We start from the raw sequence: 18830 nt of genomic DNA on the forward strand, positions 1-18830 counted from the left end.
GGAATTCCATGCAGGGCGATAGAGATGGATCTATTTTCATTTTTCTACATGCCAACATTCAGTTATGCCAACACCATTTATTGAAGATGCTTTTATTTTCCATTGTATAATTTTGATTTCTTTGTCAAAAATCAGGTGTTCATAGGCGTTAATTTCTGTCAGGGTCTTCTATTCGATTTTATTGATCCACCTGTCTGTTTTTATGTCAATACCAAACTGTTTTTTATTACTGTAGCTCTGCAGAAGAGCTTAAAATGAAGGATGGTGATACCTCTGGAAGTTCCTTAATTGTACAGGATTGCTTTTAGCTATCTTGGGTGTTTTGCTTTTCTACATGAAGTTAAATATTGTTCTTTCAAGGTCTGTAAAGAGTAAATTCCTCTTTTAACCTGAAGGTGGTGTGTTCATGTGTGTGTGTATATATATATGTGTGTGTGCATATGTGTGTGTGCAGGTATGTGTGTAGTTGTGTGTTCACATGCATAGGTAGACAAGAAGACACCCTCAGTGTTATTGATAAATGTTACTCTCAGGTGCAATCAACTTTTTAAGCTTTGAAAGCTGGTTTTCTTTTTTGTTTTTGTTTTGTTTTTTTTAAAACATGTTTTCTTAAGGCTAGGCAAACATGGACACCACTTAAAAAAAAAAACAAAACTTCTAATAGTCCAAATTTTGATTCTTCCACTCCATTCATGACCCTAGATGCATTTTCCTTTCTAAGGCATTCCATCTGATTGTAGTTTTACTCTCTTGTTCATTTTGAGTCAAGCTTATTGCATAGCATAAACTGTAACTTTCATGAGGCTCCACATGAAACATGTCTGTTTCTTCAGGATGGGTGTGTGGATCCCAGGATGCGGGAGAGGTGGTCCCTGCCTCATTCACACTTGGTTTTCTGTTTCTCTCTTCTAGGAGAAATTGAGAGATGCACGTACATCAAGTACCACTACTCCTCAGCAACCATCCCCAGGAACCTCACATTCAACATCACGAAGACCATTCGCCAGGATGAGTGGCATGCTCTGCGTAAGTGCAGCTGCGTTCCTGTGACTGTTCCGTGATGTCACTCGGAGGGCGTGGGGGAGGGAGGTTGTACATACTCTCTGAGATCTGCGGATGGTTTCAGAACACTGGCATGGATCTACTATCTATAGGTCAGAATTGCCTGAGTTGGTTCTGACGGCATTGTAGATTTGTGGCGTTTTGTTTCAGATTTTAAAAAAGACCAAACCAATCAAGTCAAACTCAAACCACTCTCGGTTTGACAGTGATCTTTATTCATTCTTCTGGTAGGTATCTGAAATTCCACCTACCCGACGGGATCTGCTCTGGGGACTTAACTCCGGCACATCTCTAAGTTGCTTATAATACTATTGTGGCAACCTGCTAGTCCCCTGTGCTGTTATTTGTAAAGGGCGAGGCATGCTCATGTACCTAGGGGATCTGCACTTAGGTGGAGGTCATTAAGAAGAAGTGTTGACTCTGCTTCCAAGCGTCCGTCTGCCTTCAGATGATAGCAGCTGGCTCATGTGTGATCAGTCAGCGAAGAGGTGAATATCTATGCCCATCAGTTTGGGAATTTTTAGTCGAGGGATCCTTAGAGACTTGCATTACGGTGAGAGAGTGACTTAATGAGCAAACAGAGATGGTTAGCTATTTTTACACTTCTCCATGGGAATCCATTGCCTGTCTGTGGCAAGGGAGCTCTCTCTCACTGCTGGCCTCATTCTTCATGTTGACCCACTCATGACACACTTCTATTGGGGTTGCCAGGTATTCTTCCTGTGTCATTTTTCACCCAACAGCCAAAGGACTGGGCTCAGTTTATAGCCGCATAAACGTGAGCATTCTTTTATCACACCCCGATAGGCAGACTCCCTTAGTTGATGAACTCTGAAGAAGACAGTCCTTTAGGCTAGAACATTTTTCTTGTCTCATTGTTATCTTCTTGCCCTGTTAGCATTGCATGCGTAGAGCCCACAGGGTGGCTTGATTTTATGCATCTACAGCTTGGAGTGGGGAAGGGAGAGGTAAAAGAGAGTAAGTAAAATTAAAACAGAGCATCCACTGGTTTCAGGGGGAAACCATACAAAAATGGGCATCCAGGTGATGGCCCCTCAATGCTCCTGGCCTGTGATGACAGAGTAGGTGCCAGAGGATGACCCTGCAAGCTATACTGTTGTCACTTTAGAGGTGCTAAGTAGCGCGAGAGCTAGGGACAGAGCGCTAATGTCCAAAGAGTGTTCGCATGTGCTAGCCATTGAGTTAAGTGTATCACATACATATTTAATTTTAATGTGAGATTGGCCTTAGAGACTCAAGTAATCAGGGTTATTAATTTCTATGGATGATAGGCATGGAAGACTCCAAATATAGAAATATATGGTGATAATTTCCAATTTCTTACAATACACCTGTCTAGTGAACATCACTTAAAGAGATGTTCAAGGTGCATAAGTCTTGTTGATTAGCCATACAAGCATAATAGATTCTGGGATTCATAATAGGATTCAGAATATAAGAGGAAAAATTACTGACATTTCCAATTCAAATGGACTTGGTCTGTCTGAAGTTCCCAAGTTTCTCTGCATACCAGGCATATACTGGATATCAAGGCTGTGGGGAGCTCTTTTAAGGAGCTAGAGTCTGGGGTGGAGAAGGCTGGGGCTGGAGAGAGACATTCACAAAGCAAATAATTACATGGCAGTGTGATAATTACAACATAGTAGAATTGCTTCAAGCAATTAAAATAGTTTGTGGGTTTTTTTTTTTTTCCAGCCAGAAGGAGAATGATCTCAGTGTAAATTGCAGACACTTCAAGGGAAGCCTGATGAACTCGATTGGCTGTGGCCAGGGTAGATGTCTAGAGTTGCAAGAGATTTTCCATCGTGCCATCCTTGGAAGTATGCCACATGCATCATCCAAGAGAGAGAGAGAGAGAGGGAGGCTTTGTGGGGGTCCTCTTTGAACTCTGTGTATCTCCGGGGTGCTCATTCTCCAAGCATAGTGCTGTTGAATTCTGAAAAATCTAGCAGGCAGCTTCTATAGCCAAGCAGTGTGTTGACTTCTATTTTTAACAAATCAAAGCCATTTCAACGATTGATTCGTGTGAGGTCTCTAGCCCGTGGTGGTGGGTGAAGCTGATGCTCCCCTTTGGTGATGGATTCATTTGCCTCTTTCATGAAGTCGCCTAATGGGCTATTAAGCTGGCAGAGAGCGTTTGCCATGCCTGACATCTACGACAGCTATTTTAAGCCAGAGGGCGAGTGAGCATCTGTCACAATTGAAGTTGGTCCTAAGTATAACTGGAAATACTGGCGTGATGGAGAGGCTTGGCCATGTCCATGTTAATTTTCAGAGGTCAGATTTTGGTAACATGAGGTAGGAAATAGGCACAAAAACCTCTTTGGAAATATATTGTGTGAAACATATGGGGAATCTGAAACTACTCTATTTGGAGACTGTGCTATATTGCCACGCCTCTCAGGAGTCATCTTATGATCTGAAATTACTACCAGAGCAATGTCCTACATCACTATTTTCAAGTCAACAGGAAACAAAAATAAAAGATGAGTTTACATTGTGGGGAAAAAAAAGAAATATATTGGAAGAAAGTAAACATTAGGAAGTTTATAGATTAGCTTTGAAAAATATGGGAAGACCCCACCCAAAACCTGACTTCTTGGGCTGGGGATGGAGCTCATTAATAGAGTACTTACCTAACCAATATATGTAAGCCAAGTAGTTATCTCCATAGCTGGAGAGATAAAGCTCATGCCAATTTTGCATCATTGAGTGCTTTAATAATCCAAAGGGGACAAATTCATCTGGTTATCATTTTGTAGTGTGACCATAATATCTTATATTTTATATTTTTTCTCTTATTTTTTTTTCTTAGAGGGAGAAATAGGATGGGGGCTGTAACTTGTTTGTTATGAAATAACTTAAGACGAACATTTGAACTTTGGTTCACTTTGGATCATATACTTTTCATTGGGAATTTGTGTGTGGCCTGATCACTGGCCCCTGTTATAGGAAAGAAAAAAAAAAGCTTTCAAGTAGGAAAAGGCACAATTGACTTAAAGCTATGTCGCACATTTTGAAAAGTTAACCCACCAACGTAAAGCTTAACTGTGGGGCTCTAGGCTCTCCCGTCTCATGGTCATATGAACGGCAGTTGAAAGGATCAAATGACCTATAGATAGGGCACTGTGCTTCCAGATCCCAGTGTGTCAAGTGCTTGCCCCACGAGCTAAAGGAGGGGTCTTGGTACATGTTTGCATGTGCAATTGTGAGGGGAACAGAGGGGTGGCCTTCATGTTCCAGTGTTCTGGGTGAGTTGGGATGAGGTTGTGACTCTGGCTTGAATGGCAAGTGTTAGGAAGGTCTCATAGGTGTCTTGTTTTCCTCCTTACCATGGGGAATGACAAGACTCCTCCTAGAGCTCCAGTCTTCGTCCTTGGTCCACTCAATCCTGGTTGCCCTTCAGTGCTGTTAGCTTGCTTTAGTCCCAGCGCAGGCAGGAGGCAGGGGCCGGGCAGCTGCCTCTGTGGACTGTAGGTGTTCTGCTCTCCTCCATCAGGTCTCCTGCCGTTTCTAGGGCTGGAAAAGGACAGGACTGTGTCATTGGCCATCAAGGAGTGAACAGTGGCCTCAGGAGATTAACTTAGCAAATGCCGCTGTTTGGGTCAGTTGTCTGGTTTAATACTCAACACATGATAGAGTCTGATTACCAGTGGCTGGGGGAAGCCAGCTGGCACTGCCAGGGCATTGCAATGGCTTCTCTCCCTCTTCTTACTAGAATACACTGCCATGAGATTATCACAGCCCATAATTCAGTCTGTGGCGGCAACACCTGTTTAGTGACTCTATGTCCTCAAGTACTCCACCCCCACCCATAACCCTGGAGGCCACCCCAAAAGGTTCTACCTCTGTCCTTCCTGTTATTATGTCCTCTGACCTGTCTTGTCTGCATAGCTAGGATCATACACACTTGTTCAGGGGATAGCAAGGGCAGATGGGTGGGTGAGGGGTGTCTCTGAGTGACCTGAAACAAGGACCCAGCAGCTAGCTTGGGTTGGCAGAAGCACCATGACAGAAACTGCTAGACAGACAAACGCTTGAGAGTCGAGAAGGCTGGATCTCCTGGTTCTGACTTCCTGATCTATGTGGCAGGAACTTAGCAGGTCGTTGTACCTGAAGTCCCCAGGTGAGAGCCCCAAGAGACTCAGTCAGTCTGTCTGTGAGCTCACAGTTTTGCCATTCTGCTTGGTGTGGGCATCTAAGATAAAGGTTTCAGCTCACAGATGGTTGCCCCCGGCAGTGAAGATCAAGGCACTGGGACTCCACTCCTGAAATCCTATCTTCTTCATTATCTTTTGAGAGGCTGAGAGCCAAGAAAGCTAGATTTTTTTTTTCTTTAAGCCTCCTCCTGTTAGAACTGAGGGTTTAACTAATTAGATTGGATGCCTGCTTTGCACCTTTCCAGCTGGCTGGGAGGGAACTGGAGGCAGGGAGGGGAAAGGGAGAGAACACATCCCTGTCTTTACTTCCTGGCCTCAGGCTACCACCTCACACACATTGGCCTTGAAGCTATGCCCCAGGTACTTAGAACAGATGCAGGACCCAGACAGGCTTGTGTTCACCCCTAGCCTGTGTGGCAGCCACCTTATCAGTGTGTAGAGAACATTTGTGCTGCAATTATCCATGCAGCAGCGAGGAGTGGGGCATGGCAGAGAAAGCCCAGCCTGTCTCAGAGAGGGAGAAGAGAGAGGAGAGAAAGGGGTGGGGGAGGGAGGAGAGAGAGGCAGGGATGGAGACCTAGACCGTGTGGGAGACAAGACATTGTAGTCATCTGCTATGTAGTTAATTCCTGGGAATTGAAACATCCATCCTGGCTGGAGGAGAGAAGCTCTTGCAACTTATCAAGCTTTGGGAGCCCAGGAAGTTGCAAGATTTACCCGGCTTACATAAGCGGCACCAGTTGCTGCGGAAAGGAGCTGCTCCCGCCATCAGAGTTGCCTGTGAGCTGTGCAAGGAGGGAACCCTAGGGATGCAGTTTTGTGGGCTGTCACCTATGCTGGAGTGAACATCTCAGTGATTTAGCCTCATCTGAGTCACCTACGCTCTGCTAAACAACTCCTCGTCTGTGCTGCGTGCAATAGGTCACCCCAATAATCGTATGGGTACACTAAGCTAGACTTTGGGTGGAACTGTTTCTTTGTTGTCATCTGGGGTGAATGGCTGTTTGTTCACGTTCCCCACAAACAGCCAGACAGCGTGGACCTGCTGCTAAGAGGGTCAAGAAATTACAGCTCAGAGCTCTTATGCTCACAGCAGACACCAAATGGATGCTTAGCTCCTCAAAGCTCGTATAGGTCAGCTCAGTCTTGTTGGGACGATACTGCAGCAGGACTATTCCAGGGTAGGCCAGACCTGGCCCGCCTCACCCTGCCTCTCCTATGCTCTCTTCCTCACCATTTGCTCTTCCTAGAATTAGAGGACCTGTTTTCCATCTGAGCCTTCCTCCAGTTGCCCCCAGCCCTGCGCCACAGGGTGGCTTACCACCTCTCTCCGTGGCATTGGCATTATGCTAGGTCTTCGCTCAGTGGCACCCGACTTTCCTTTTTATGGCAGCTCAAGCCAGTCCATTCCTCTGTAAATGACTCTTCTCCAGTCTTTTCTTCCTACTTGGACTTTGCAGATTTCCGCATCTCAGAGCAGGCCAGATTCCTGGTCCATTTTTTCCTCTGCCATCTTGCATGGTAAGATAGATATTGTGGATCAAGGGGCTTGGGCTAGAACCACCAACCTTGGTGATACACTAACCATCTCTTGTTCACATGGGCTGTAGTGTTGTCCTATTTCCTCAGAGGAATCTAGTCTGTTGCTATGGCTCCTTTGCAGATAAAGTAACCAGGCCAGGCAGCGAGGATCTACGTGGAGATCCATCTCAGCCTCAAAGGAGCCTCAGATTAAAGCCTCAGAACCCACGCCTGAACTTTGGCCCTCCAGCAATCTTTCTCTCCCATTTCTGTTTTTGGCTTATGTTATGTAAAGCAGCCTAATGAGGTAAACATTCCCGACATTAGCATCTTAGGTCCCCTGCAGTTCAGCCCTTTTCCTTCTTCTGCTTCTGCTTTCTGGGCCCAGCCGGTGCTAGGTTCTGACTGTGTGCAATCTGTTGTGAGCTGTCTCTTGCTTGCAAGAGTGGCATCCAGAGGGGCCTTTAGGAGCAAGATGCATCTCTGGAACTGGGAAAGCTTGGTAGCGCAGACATCCAGCCAACAGAGCCTTGCTATACGTTGCCTGGTAACGAAAAAGTCCTTGCTTTTTGCAAACCATTGCATGCCTCTCTGACCTAGGTCCTGCAGGGAACATTGTAAACCTTTTGGGACATCCAAACAGCCTGCAGCCCAGAGGCTGCCCTGAGCCTGCTCTCCTAAGACCCCTGTGGTGTTAGTGCAACATGCAAGGCAGGGAGCACAAACCCCTTAATAGGACATTGCACTTAGACCCTCACCCTGTTTCAGCTCAACTCATGCAAGGACAGCTCTCCTCTCTTCCCAGATGTATTTCTTCATTCCACTCTCTCAGGATCTTGCCATAAAGCAGGTCACCTAGTCAGATGAACCATCTGGCCTTCCCTGGATAGCATTTTCTAAATTTACTTTTTCGGGGTCTTACTCAACAGTAAGGAGATGATTCCAGTAACGTGGAGGTACACATGTAAATACCGATTCCCCTGCTTAGCTACTTGGTCTGGCGAAAGTCAATGCTGAAAATGGCTGGGAGAGAGAGAGAGAGAGAAGAGAGAGAGAGAGAGAGAGAGAGAGAGAGAGAGAGAGAGATTGCTCTTGAGCTGAAGAGAAAGACAGAGGTCTGGAGTAGGAGTGGAGAGGAGTGCGGTAAAGTCTTCTGTGTTAAGGATACCCATGCACTAAAAGCCACCTGAGAGCTATTGTGCTGGCCTTCAGCACTCAAGCCACAATACATCTGAATGTGCAGGTCCCATTTTGCACTGGGAATTAGTCAGGAGTCTGGCCTGGAGGTGTTCTCACAGCATCTGCAGATTGGAAGCTGTTTTCCGCCGGCCGAGTCGACTGCTCTGGATGCCACCAGGGGAACTGGGCACAGCCCACTGGCTTCCTTCATCCATTTGTTCATTTACTCTCGCAATATCCATAGGGTGTTTCTGCTGTGAGAGTTCCCATGTTTGGCGCTAGAAGGGATAATAAAAGATATTCTGCTTCCCAAATTGGATAATATATTTCCAAGTGCTGGCCAGGCAAGGGACCAAACCGCTGGTTGTTTGGTGTTTATTGACTACAAAGAGTGTACAGGACAGTGTTGCCAATTTATATGTGTCGTGGTTCCCAACTTCCATACTTAAATCAGCAAGGATTCATTGTGGGGAAAATAAAGGCAAAATTTAGCATAAGGTTACCAGATCACAGAGGCTTGGTGTGCTTGGGGTCTGTGCAGGATCTGCCTGTCTGGTCTCTCTTGTGGGAGCTGTCCAAGCTCTAGGTGCTGACCAGGAAGCTCAGTGCTGTAGGTAAAGTCTTTCCAAAAATTAACCAATCAGAGCTCAGCATCCAGCATTGGTTGCTATAGTAACGAGGAGGCACTTGGTGCTGGCTCAGTGTGCCAGCACCAAGGACAGCTCAAATGGAATGCTGGAGCAAGGCAGGGGTGTAGGCACACAGACTTCTAGCATCAAGGTCAGGGCAGAGACAATGAAATTGGATGTGTGACTGTTGGATTTGGGGCACCATGCAATTTCTTGGGAGGAGGCCTAGCCAAAGGGAATAAAGTCCTAGTTTTCCAATAAACATTAAGTATCAGAGAAGGAAAATATGCAATAGAGAATAGTGGCCAAGAGAAGACTGGGGTACATAGGGTTTGCTATGCCCACAAGATGTAAGGCCACACAGAGCTATAGTTTCAACTGCCATTAGGTTTGGTGATGGGACTGGGGAAAGAGGTTTTGAACATGGGTGGAATTTCAGACAGGTGTCTGGGAGGTGACAGAGCATAACAGAAAGAGTTGCAGTGTTCCTTCTAACATGGAGTCTGTCAAAGTCTTACCCAGTCTTATAGTTCTGGGTCCATGGCCAGGCAGTCAGTCACATCTGGAAATAGAAATGCAAATTTCTAGCTAGCAGACCAGACACTGAATTGGGAGCTGCAGGGATGGGTCCCAGAATCCTGGGTGAGCCTGTAACACATTCAAGGTGGAGAACTTTTAGACTCAGGGGCATGCTATGGGCTGTTACCATCAAAGGTAGCTCAGGGCAGAAGAGAGCATGAACCCTGGGAGCTGGGAGCTGGGAGCTGGAGCTTGCTTTGGCATGTCTTCTCACACGGGCTGTCTTGGTATGGGTGTATAACTTTGGGGGTTTAATTCCCATCCACCCAAGTTGTGCTTTGAATAAAGAAGCATGGGTGAGGTCTCTCTCTCTCTCTCTCTCTCTCTCTCTCTCTCTCTCTCTCTGCATTATATGTTTAAATTCCTGGCCTCAATCTATGTCTTGGATCTACAAAGTGCTAAATTACTCAGAAGCAGGCTTCACGCTGGGACACCGGGTTGAGTTTGGGCTCTGCTGCATCTTCAGATATTTGACCCCAGGCAAACAGTTTTAAGCTTTTTGAACCTAGTACATGTCATCTGAAGAGCCGAGGTAGTAATTCTTGCCTGGAAACTTATTATAAGGTTTAAATGAAACGAAATGATTCATGAAAGATCTCTTGGTAACTGCATAGAGTCTGATGCCAACCAATATTAGATGCTTTAATGTTGGAACCAAGGCAGTATCCTAGGCGCTGAGGTCCTGGTGGGACCCAGGGGAAATGAATACCTCTGCAATGGCATTTTCACTGATAAGGCTGCTCTTCTGCTATACTCGGGGAAGCCTGCATGGATGGGCCTGGCTCGCATGAGGCTGTGCCAGTCGTTTGTTGTGAGTTTGCTGTCTGCACAGGTGTGTATACTGGGAGCTCACATCAGGTGTGCATGGCGTGGGAGTGGGAAATGGCTGAGGGTGTTATTTTGTGACAGCGGCATATTGTGAAAAGAGTCTTGGAGCAGAAAATCCTGAGTGTTTGAGATCCTCAGTGGCATAGCAGCAACCCTTAATTTATGAGTTGTATCCAATAAGAATGCTGTTTAGACAACAACATGCTTCTAAGAGAAGATTTATGTACTCAGTGTCTAAAAAGGAACACTTCTGAGCTCTGAAGACAAACAGTGTGAATGCATTTGTAACGAAAATTGTCTAGGCTCTTCAGAAAGCTTTCGTCTTCCTGCTGGAGCACAGCCCCGCCTTCCAGGAGGATATATGCATTTTTCATAGGTACTGTGAAAAAGTGAATGCTTGTTACAGAGGAGGATCCTGGGAGAATGCTGGCTGCTTAGAGAAGGCTTGCTGGAAGTATGCAGATGCATAAGTGGGGTGCTTTCTCTCTGTATGCAAACCCCTCAACCTCCCCTCCCCATGGTCTGCAGGGAAAGTCTTGGCTGTGAGTGTGGTTTCTACACATTTGAACTGCCTAGTGAGGAGGACCCAAACTTCAGGGTGATGGGCTGCCTTGCAAATTGCCTCTAAGCTACAGATGATTTTTGGGAGCTATCCCCTTCCTGCCTTGTGTTCTCCCCTGTTTTCTCTCTTCTTTCCCTAGTATTTAATTCTACTTTGAACTTGGAGGTCATAGTAAGCCAGGAGGTCTGCATGGTTCCAGGTCATTGTGGCCTCCCTGAAGTAGTTGTTCATGGAATCTGGTCTAGAGGTCTTGAGAGAGGAAATGCAGACTTAATGGTATCTGGCTTGCTTCACTCTCCTTGCATATATATCTCAGGTTATATATGCCATGGAAATTAGCATAGGATGCAATGAGACATTCTTAGTATGTCCCTTCAAACTCAGTATTCCAATTAGCACCGTCTAAAGGAACTTCCTGCTGTGATAAGTGTCTGCACTGCCCGACATGGTAGCCACAAACTGCATTTGATTACTGTAATGGTCTACTCTGTCCCTTTAAGAGAGAAACCACACCCACTCCCTTCCTGAGGCTAAGGAAAGCTGATATTTAGCTTCCAGCCTGAGTCCCTTTTTTTCCCAGTCTCTCTCTGGAAGAGGCAGCTTCTGTCTCTCCCCACTTCTCCCCTTTCCCCCTTCTGTCTGTCTGTCTGTCTGTCCCTCTCTCTGCTCTTCTCCCTTCTCCCTTTCCCTTCCATAACCCACTAAATAAATATCCAACCTCACTCTACATGGCGTGCCTATCCATATCTCTGTTTCTTGCCTACTGTGTGGCTCTCTGCCTGGGACCAGCCACCTTCAGAGACCTGTGGTATGGTCTCGTGGCATGCCCATCTGTCTGTCTCTCCTTGTGGGACTGGCTGCCCTATTGAGCTCTCTCACCTACCATGTAGCTCCCTGCCTGGGACTTGTGGCCCACTGCAGCCACTCGGGGAACTGTGCCATCCCTGCCTGGGACTGGTTGCTCTTGGGACCACTGCCCGCTACCTGCCACCACACACCTGTGGCATGCTCTCTGGACTTGCTTCCAGCTGCAGCCACTCAGGAATCTGCAGCAGTTTACTTTTACCATTACAGTTACTGAGTACTTGATATATGACTTCTTTACATGAAAGTAGGAGGGAGACTCACTGGGAAGAATGAGAAGAGGCAGGGGGTTTGTGAGTGTGTGTGTGTTAACCAAAATTTATTATATGCTGGTATGGAATTGTCAAAGATTTAAAAAGAAAAGAGATATGACTACTTTAACCAAGAAACTGAGTTTTAAATTTTATTTGATCTGAGTTAATTTACATGTAAATAGTCACAGATGGCCAGTGGCTATTTTATTGAACACAGTCATTCCAAATGAGCAATCCTTGTGTTTCTTATATGGATGCTATTTCCAAGTTCTAACTTGACCATGCACATATTAAAAGCACATCCTTGTAGGTTACTTAGATAGTCTAAGTAACCCTTTTCACAGAAGGAAGAATGCATATTTCTTTATGTCAATCAGACCTTGGTTTTGCACTCTACACTTGGACTCCCAGTACCCACAGCTCCAGAACTCTCTGAGACATTACTGGTCTTTTTTTTTTTTTTTCTGACCTTGACTCCATGAAGGAAAGGAGAAGAAGAAAGTTCTCAGCATCTACCTGTGCCTGACCTAGGCCAGGCTGTCACAAGAATGTCCTCTGGGAGGTAGCTGCAGAGGGAAGGAGAGTCTAGGCTGAGATGCTTGTGTGATGGCGCCCCCTGGGAAACACTGGCCTAGGCGTGGCCCTGCACAGTCTCTTGATTCAGGCTGAAATGGCTGGACCTTGATTCTCCCACACTGATCACTTCTTAAATATGGACCATTGAAGTGGAATGATCTAGAATATGCGGCTCTCTATGTCTGAGGGACCCCTAAAGAGGCTAGCTAGTACTGGAGGCCATTATGACTTTCTCAGAACCTGGGTAACAGATCCTGTGGTGAAGCGGGCCTGTTCTGGGTCCCAGAATCCACCAAGTAAGCATTCTTCTGACACAAGCTGCTGAGTTTTCTAGAAAGGAAACTGAGATGTAAGAGGTAAGAAGCCCCCCCCCCCCCCCCCCCCCCACCGCGCCAAGCTTTAGGGAGAGAGAAATGTACATTAAATCCAGGATGTTGTGATGGTAGAGTCTGTACTCTTCTGCCCACCCACCCTTGGGAGGTACCCACATCTCACCCACCCTTGGGAGGTACCCACATCTCACCCACCCTTGGGAGGTACCCACATCTCACCAGGCAGGCCCATGCCCCTTCTTCTCTCCGAGTGGATCGCTCCCCTCCGTCTTCTCCCCTTCCCCACCATGCCTGTTCTTCTAAGCCATTGCCTATTGTAAACGAGGCAATGAGCAAGCTGGCTGCACCCCTCCATCTAAGAGCTGAAACATTCAAAGGAAATGAAAGAAAGCTATTTATTTTCCACTTCTCTGTTTTTCTTTTTCATTTAATTACTGGTATCACAACAGGATTTTTTCTATTGCCTTTCATTGCAAATGTATAGTATTTCATCTACATTTATGAGCTAAAGAGGCTTTTGTGGACTACCCTAAAAACCCAATCATCATTTATAATAGACAGGACTTCTTTGGAAATGGGTTCTGAATTCTAACTAAGTGACTCACAAATGAGGTTTTTAGAATAGAGAGCTAGAGTCTTTGCATCTTTCTACTTTCTAGGCAATTTTGCCTCTGAATGAACTTGCCATCCCCACTCTGCCTACACCTGCCTTTCTTAGGCAGGATTCGCCTTCCCCCAAGGCTGACATGCCCAGCCCCCTTGGCAAACGTTGACTTCCCATTCCCTGTTCTCAGCCCATAACTAGCGCTGACACAAAATTAATGAATGTCCCATGATGTGCCCTTTGTGGGCTCATATGAATGAAACCCAGAAACCCAGCCGAGGAACATCAAGCGTCCTTGGTGCTAGGGTTTTTTTCAGTCTCCGCCTCCAGTCTTAGTTCACATTGGTAAAATGAAACTAATTAATATACAGTTCCCTGAGGCTCTCTGCTTGGGCACCTGACACCAGACTAGCAATGAGCAGCTGGAGGTGTGTGTGTGTAAACCTCTGAAGCCGAGAGGCTGCTAAACACGGCGTGGAGGTGACACGTTTGACTGACATCAACATCTCTATTCCATCCCTCACCCCACTGCATGGCCTCACTCCCAGCCTTTCAGAGCCTGTCTGGTTGCCATGGAAACTAGGAACTGCAATGGTACACAAGTTACTTCCTCATCAAAGCTCAGGGGTGAGCATCCTCTCAGGGGGATGGGTAGAGGGGAAGAGAAAGGTCCCTTCAGGGAGTTGTCCCAAAGTGAGGACGCGGTGTAATGCTGATGCCAAGTTCCATGCCAGCCCCTCCCGAGCGTTCCTTTCCTCCCACCCTGGCCTGCTAATGGAGTTCCTCCCCACTCGACCAGTGTAGATTTTCAGAGTGTCACATGAGAAGTACCATCCTCCTCGCCTGTGTTGCTTTTAGTTTTACTCTTAGGAGCTAAAGGAAAGCTTTTCCTTTCTAGGAAGTTAAAATGATTCCACATTGGAAGGAGTAGGAATGCCTGGCTTATGGTGAAGGGTTGATAGCACAGCCGAGAAACGTACTACATAATAAAAACCGCCAATCCCACTATGTTTCCTCTTGAAACGGGGATAGAGGAGCTGGGATCTTGAGTGTTTACAAGTTCCAGTCAGAGCTGTGGAACCAGGTGCTATCTTTGGTGGTTCTTAGAATGACCTTGTGGGTCTTGCCTTCACTGATGGTGACAAACTGACGGCATGCGGTATAGACAGCAGTGGAGGTAGGAGTGGGAGTGACCGGTGAACCTAGAGTCTCTGAGAGAATGAAAAGGGGCATGACGTGAGGATGGTGAATGCCAGTGCCGAAGGATGACAGACAAAATGTCATCGTAGCATTCAGAGGGGGAAAAGAAAGCAGGTTGTAAGAGTGGTATGTAAGATGGACCCAAACACAACAATCGCTTATACAAATAAGACGTATTGTGCTTCTCCCGTTCACCAGGAACTCTTCTAGCTTTAGATGGAAGAGGCCACAGTTCCTACACGCATGGAGCTTTCTATCTTGTGTGATAATAAAATGACCAAATACTGAGAGTGCTTAACACAGATGTGCCAGGGACATGTCATAGAAACACCAACTAACATGAGACACAGGCTGTATCTGTTTGACAGTTGAGGAGATTCAGGCTAATAGAGGTTAAAGAACTCATTGAGGAGCCGTGTAGTATGAGCAGTATGACTTATGATACTTTAATATGGAGTGGATGGAGGAGGCAGAACCTGCCCTTTGTGAGAAGCCACGGATGACATCCTAAGTCTCAGATAATGTTTCTAACGTAGACCTTTAGCAGTGAGATGCGAGACTCATAGGATAAGGGGGTAAGGCCACTTGCTAAGGAAATGAGTATACTGACGTGCAAGTAAGCAATGTGGGGAGAGCTGAGGTTCTGAGACTCACGAAATTCACACTAGCTCCTGTGGCTGTTTTGTAACCTCCTCGCAGGTGTACAGTTCCTGGTTCTTACATCTGAGAACCATATTTACCAGTAATGCCTATGGGCAAGGAACACGGGAAACTTCTAGAACACAGGCTGTCTTGAACTAATTAGATATTTTTGTTGAGCTGATACTTCTTTTTTTATATCCAGAAATAATACTTTCAAAAGTTAATTGAACCCAGGTCATAACAGTGGCATTTAAAATGCATCTAAACACATCAATCATTTATTTAAATATGTTGTCCTCTCCAAAACTCATGTTGACATTCGATTGCAATTATGCTAATGTTGGAAGGGCGGTGCTGCTAAGAGATACTAGATTATGATCTAATGAGGGGATTTGCCTTTCTCATGGGACTGGATTAGTGTGGTAGTTTGAATAGGGATGGCCCCCATAGACTCATGTGTTTGAATGCTTGGCCTATAGGGAGTGGCATTGTTAGGAGGTGTGGCCTTGTTGGAGAAGGTGTGTCACTGTGGGGGCAGGCTTTGCATTCTCATAGATGCTCAAGACACACCCAGCATGAGACAATTCACTTCCTATTGCCTGTGGGTCAAGATGTAGAACTCTCAGCTCCTTCTCCAGCACCATGTCTGCCTGCATGCCACCCACCAAGAGGCTAATGGACTAAACCTCTGAAACTGTAAACCAGCCCCAATTAAACGTTTTTTATTTGTCAGAGCTGCCGTGGTCATGTTGTGAAAGAAACCCAAGCTAAGACAATTTGTTACCACAAGGGTGGGGTGTTACTGTGAGTATTGGTGCACAACTGTAATTCCTGCACTTGGAAACTGCATCAGGAGGATCAGAAGGTCCAGGCCAACTTTGGCTACCTCATACCTCCTAAAAACGATAAAAGTGGAGGTTCTTCCAAATCCCTTTGCACACCCCCTTTGACTGTGAATTGAAGTAGCATGAGACCCTCGCTGGCACTATGCTCTTGGACTAGAATCATAGGATAAGTAAATATTTTTTTTCTTTACAAATTACTCAGTATCAGGCATTCTATTAGAGCAATGGAAAATAGACAAGTCTCTAAGACATGCATGAAGTATGAAACTTTTGGCCCATAAGTCTCAAAGCTGACCCTTAAAAAAATCCCTGTTGTTAAGCAAATTCCCTTTCATCATAGCTATTAGCTCACAAAACTAGTTTCATGTGTGTTTTAGTTATATGAAAGTAGATACACTGAGTCCAAGCCCTTGGTGTTTCATTTCCATTTCTAATCAGCTGAAAAATATTAAAATGATTGGTGAAAAAGAAGCTAACTGAAACAATCCATAAATTCACTAGTTGTTTATGAATTCAGATTTAAGAAGCTTTTCTTCTCCTGTTTTATTTATTTATTTATTTATTTATTTATTTATTTATTTATTTTTAATTGTGATTCTCCTCTCGGAGTCATGAGAGGGGAAAGTCAATGGTGGCTATCACTTACCCCAGAAGAAGGGTTCTGCTGTCTTCCTGGGTTGGAGCTGTGAATAATTAAGCACGGTCCCAGACTCCCTTTTTTCTTTCTTGAGGTTGAGCTTTATAAAAATTTCATGGCAAAGGACGCGTAAAGGAGTTGCTCATGTCTTTTAGATCAGCTAAGGGTCCTCTTGTGTGGTCTCTTAACAACCTCCACAGGCCTCTGGGAACCGGAGGCTTCCTCAGCTGGGGACAACCAAGGGGTGAGCGAGGAAAGCAAGGGAGGAGCAGCCAGGCCTCCTCTGGATGCGTGGTTTCCCTAGGCTCCCTGGGCATCCCCCAGGAAGTGCATGGATGGAGCTCTGTCTCCACGTTTATTAGTGATCAGCTTAGTCTTCATAGTTGGCCTCATCATTAAGCATTTATGGGCTGCTGAGTGAAAGGCAACTGTTGAACAGATGGGTCACCCCTTTCAGAAGCCTCCCAAGACTGTCTAATGCACCTCCTTCTCAGGGATAGTCTCCTGAGACAGAATCTCTAAGCAGGAGTTAATTGGCTATAATTGGTATTATTTGTTTGGGGTGGGGGGATAGAATACCTAATTGCACTTTAAGAATTAGTGAATGTATTTTTAAAGATGCCATGGTTCTTTTGAAACAGTTTCCCTACATGGGTCTGGGTATAAAGTATATATAGTTTCTGGCTAGGATTCAACTTGGGGGTCAAAAAAGGGTATGTGTGTGAAGCAAATAAGGCTTGAAATCCCACGGACTAAGGCCGAGTTAATTGAGAAGGTGTCAAGGAGTTTGAAATGTAATAGTAAATCCAATTAATTTTGGAAGGAAAGAGGGCATTTGAGACAGATGTCATCCTTAAATGGTACTCTGGAAAACAAGCGTCTAGCCATCGTGACTCCTTTACATCTCTGGGTTCAGTCTTTCCCTGCAAACTTTCCCTCCAGTCACAGGTCCACCGAGAAGCGTGAGAACCCACCCCCTTTCCTTGTTACCCTCAGGCATCTGCGCCTCTTATATTGTCACTTTCTTCCTCCATCACCTTGTTTTTCCCGATTATCAACTAAGGCGTGATTATTACAGAAAATTTTGATAGAAAATATGAAAGAAGAGGAAAAAGAGTCACCCAGCTTGTCACCATCAACAGATGAATAATTGCCATGGGGTAAATCCATTTCTTCTATGGCACAAATAATACTTTATATTTAATTTTTCATTCCATATTTTATCTATAATTATAAGAAAAATTATATGATTGACAAACATTCCCTGTGTCATCAAGGCTCTTCATAAACATGATTTTAAATGGCTTCACAATATTCTACCATATGGATACACATAACTTATTTAGCCTTTCCTAGAAAGTTAAATATATACATTAGCTACTTCTGAGTGACTATAATGTTATAATGATAGTCCTCATGAATGAATGGTTATATTTCTGATAATTTGTTTAAGATAAATTCTGAAAGTAAGAACTATTAGATAAAAATATAGAATTATTGAGGTCAGGTTCATTAAATTATTTTTATATTTATCCCATGCATGTGAATATTTCGCCTGTATGTATGTATGTATGTGTGTATGTATGCACCATCTATATCCTTTATGTCCACAAAGGCCAGAAGAGAGTGTGGATCCCCTGGAACTGGAATTATGCATGGCTGACAGCCATTATATGGGTGCTGGGAATTGAACCTGGGTCCTCTGTAAGAGCAACACATGCTCTTAATCACTAAGACATCTCTCCAGCCCCACTTTTTTTTTTGATTCTTGATAAGTAATGCCAAATTGATTTTTAGAGAGGCTGAGTTAGTTTATAGTCTTATATAGTTTATCTACATTGAAAATGCCTTTCTGCCTCCAGACCTATGCTTACTCAATTGATGAAGAATAGTCTCTCAGTTTTGAAAGTTTCATTCCTGCGATTAGGACGAGAGTTGGATTTGAGGTGTTAGAATCATTTGCACTTCTCTTTCTTGTCAACATCTCCGAGTGAGTCAGCCACATTGGCTAAGCATCTGTAGCTTCTTTGCTGTCTTTGGGGTCTGTTGAGCCACGGCCACATTACCAAGTTCAAGGAAGTGATGGAGGAAGGTCATTGGCTAATAAAGGCACTGCCCTGGCCCATTTTATTGGTTAGAGGATAGGTGGGAGGAGTAAACAGAACAAAATGCTGGGAGGAAGAGGAAGTGAGCTCAGTCTCGACAGCTTTCCTCTCAGGAGCAGACGCCTGAGAGAGACGCCATGCCCCGCTCCCAGCATGAAGCTCCGACCCAGGATGGACTAGGCTAGAATCTTCCCGGTAAGACCGGTTCTCACAGATTATTAGAGATGGGT

General features: G+C 45.1%; 1 protein-coding gene across 1 annotated transcript in view; it reads left to right on the forward strand.

The window, feature by feature from the left end:
• Tmem178b (transmembrane protein 178B) overlaps window positions 1-18830 on the forward strand; it is a 388626-nt gene that overhangs the window by 139642 nt on the left and 230154 nt on the right. Inside the window, exon 2 of the mRNA XM_041634638.1 lies at window positions 913-1026. Coding sequence (XP_041490572.1) covers window positions 913-1026 — 114 coding nt within the window. The remainder of the gene's footprint in view (window positions 1-912; window positions 1027-18830) is intronic.

This window comes from Microtus oregoni, unplaced genomic scaffold (assembly GCF_018167655.1).
Source record: "Microtus oregoni isolate MIOR12 unplaced genomic scaffold, Mior012 000046F_ref0000063, whole genome shotgun sequence".
In the NCBI taxonomy this organism is placed as follows: Eukaryota; Metazoa; Chordata; class Mammalia; order Rodentia; family Cricetidae; genus Microtus; species Microtus oregoni.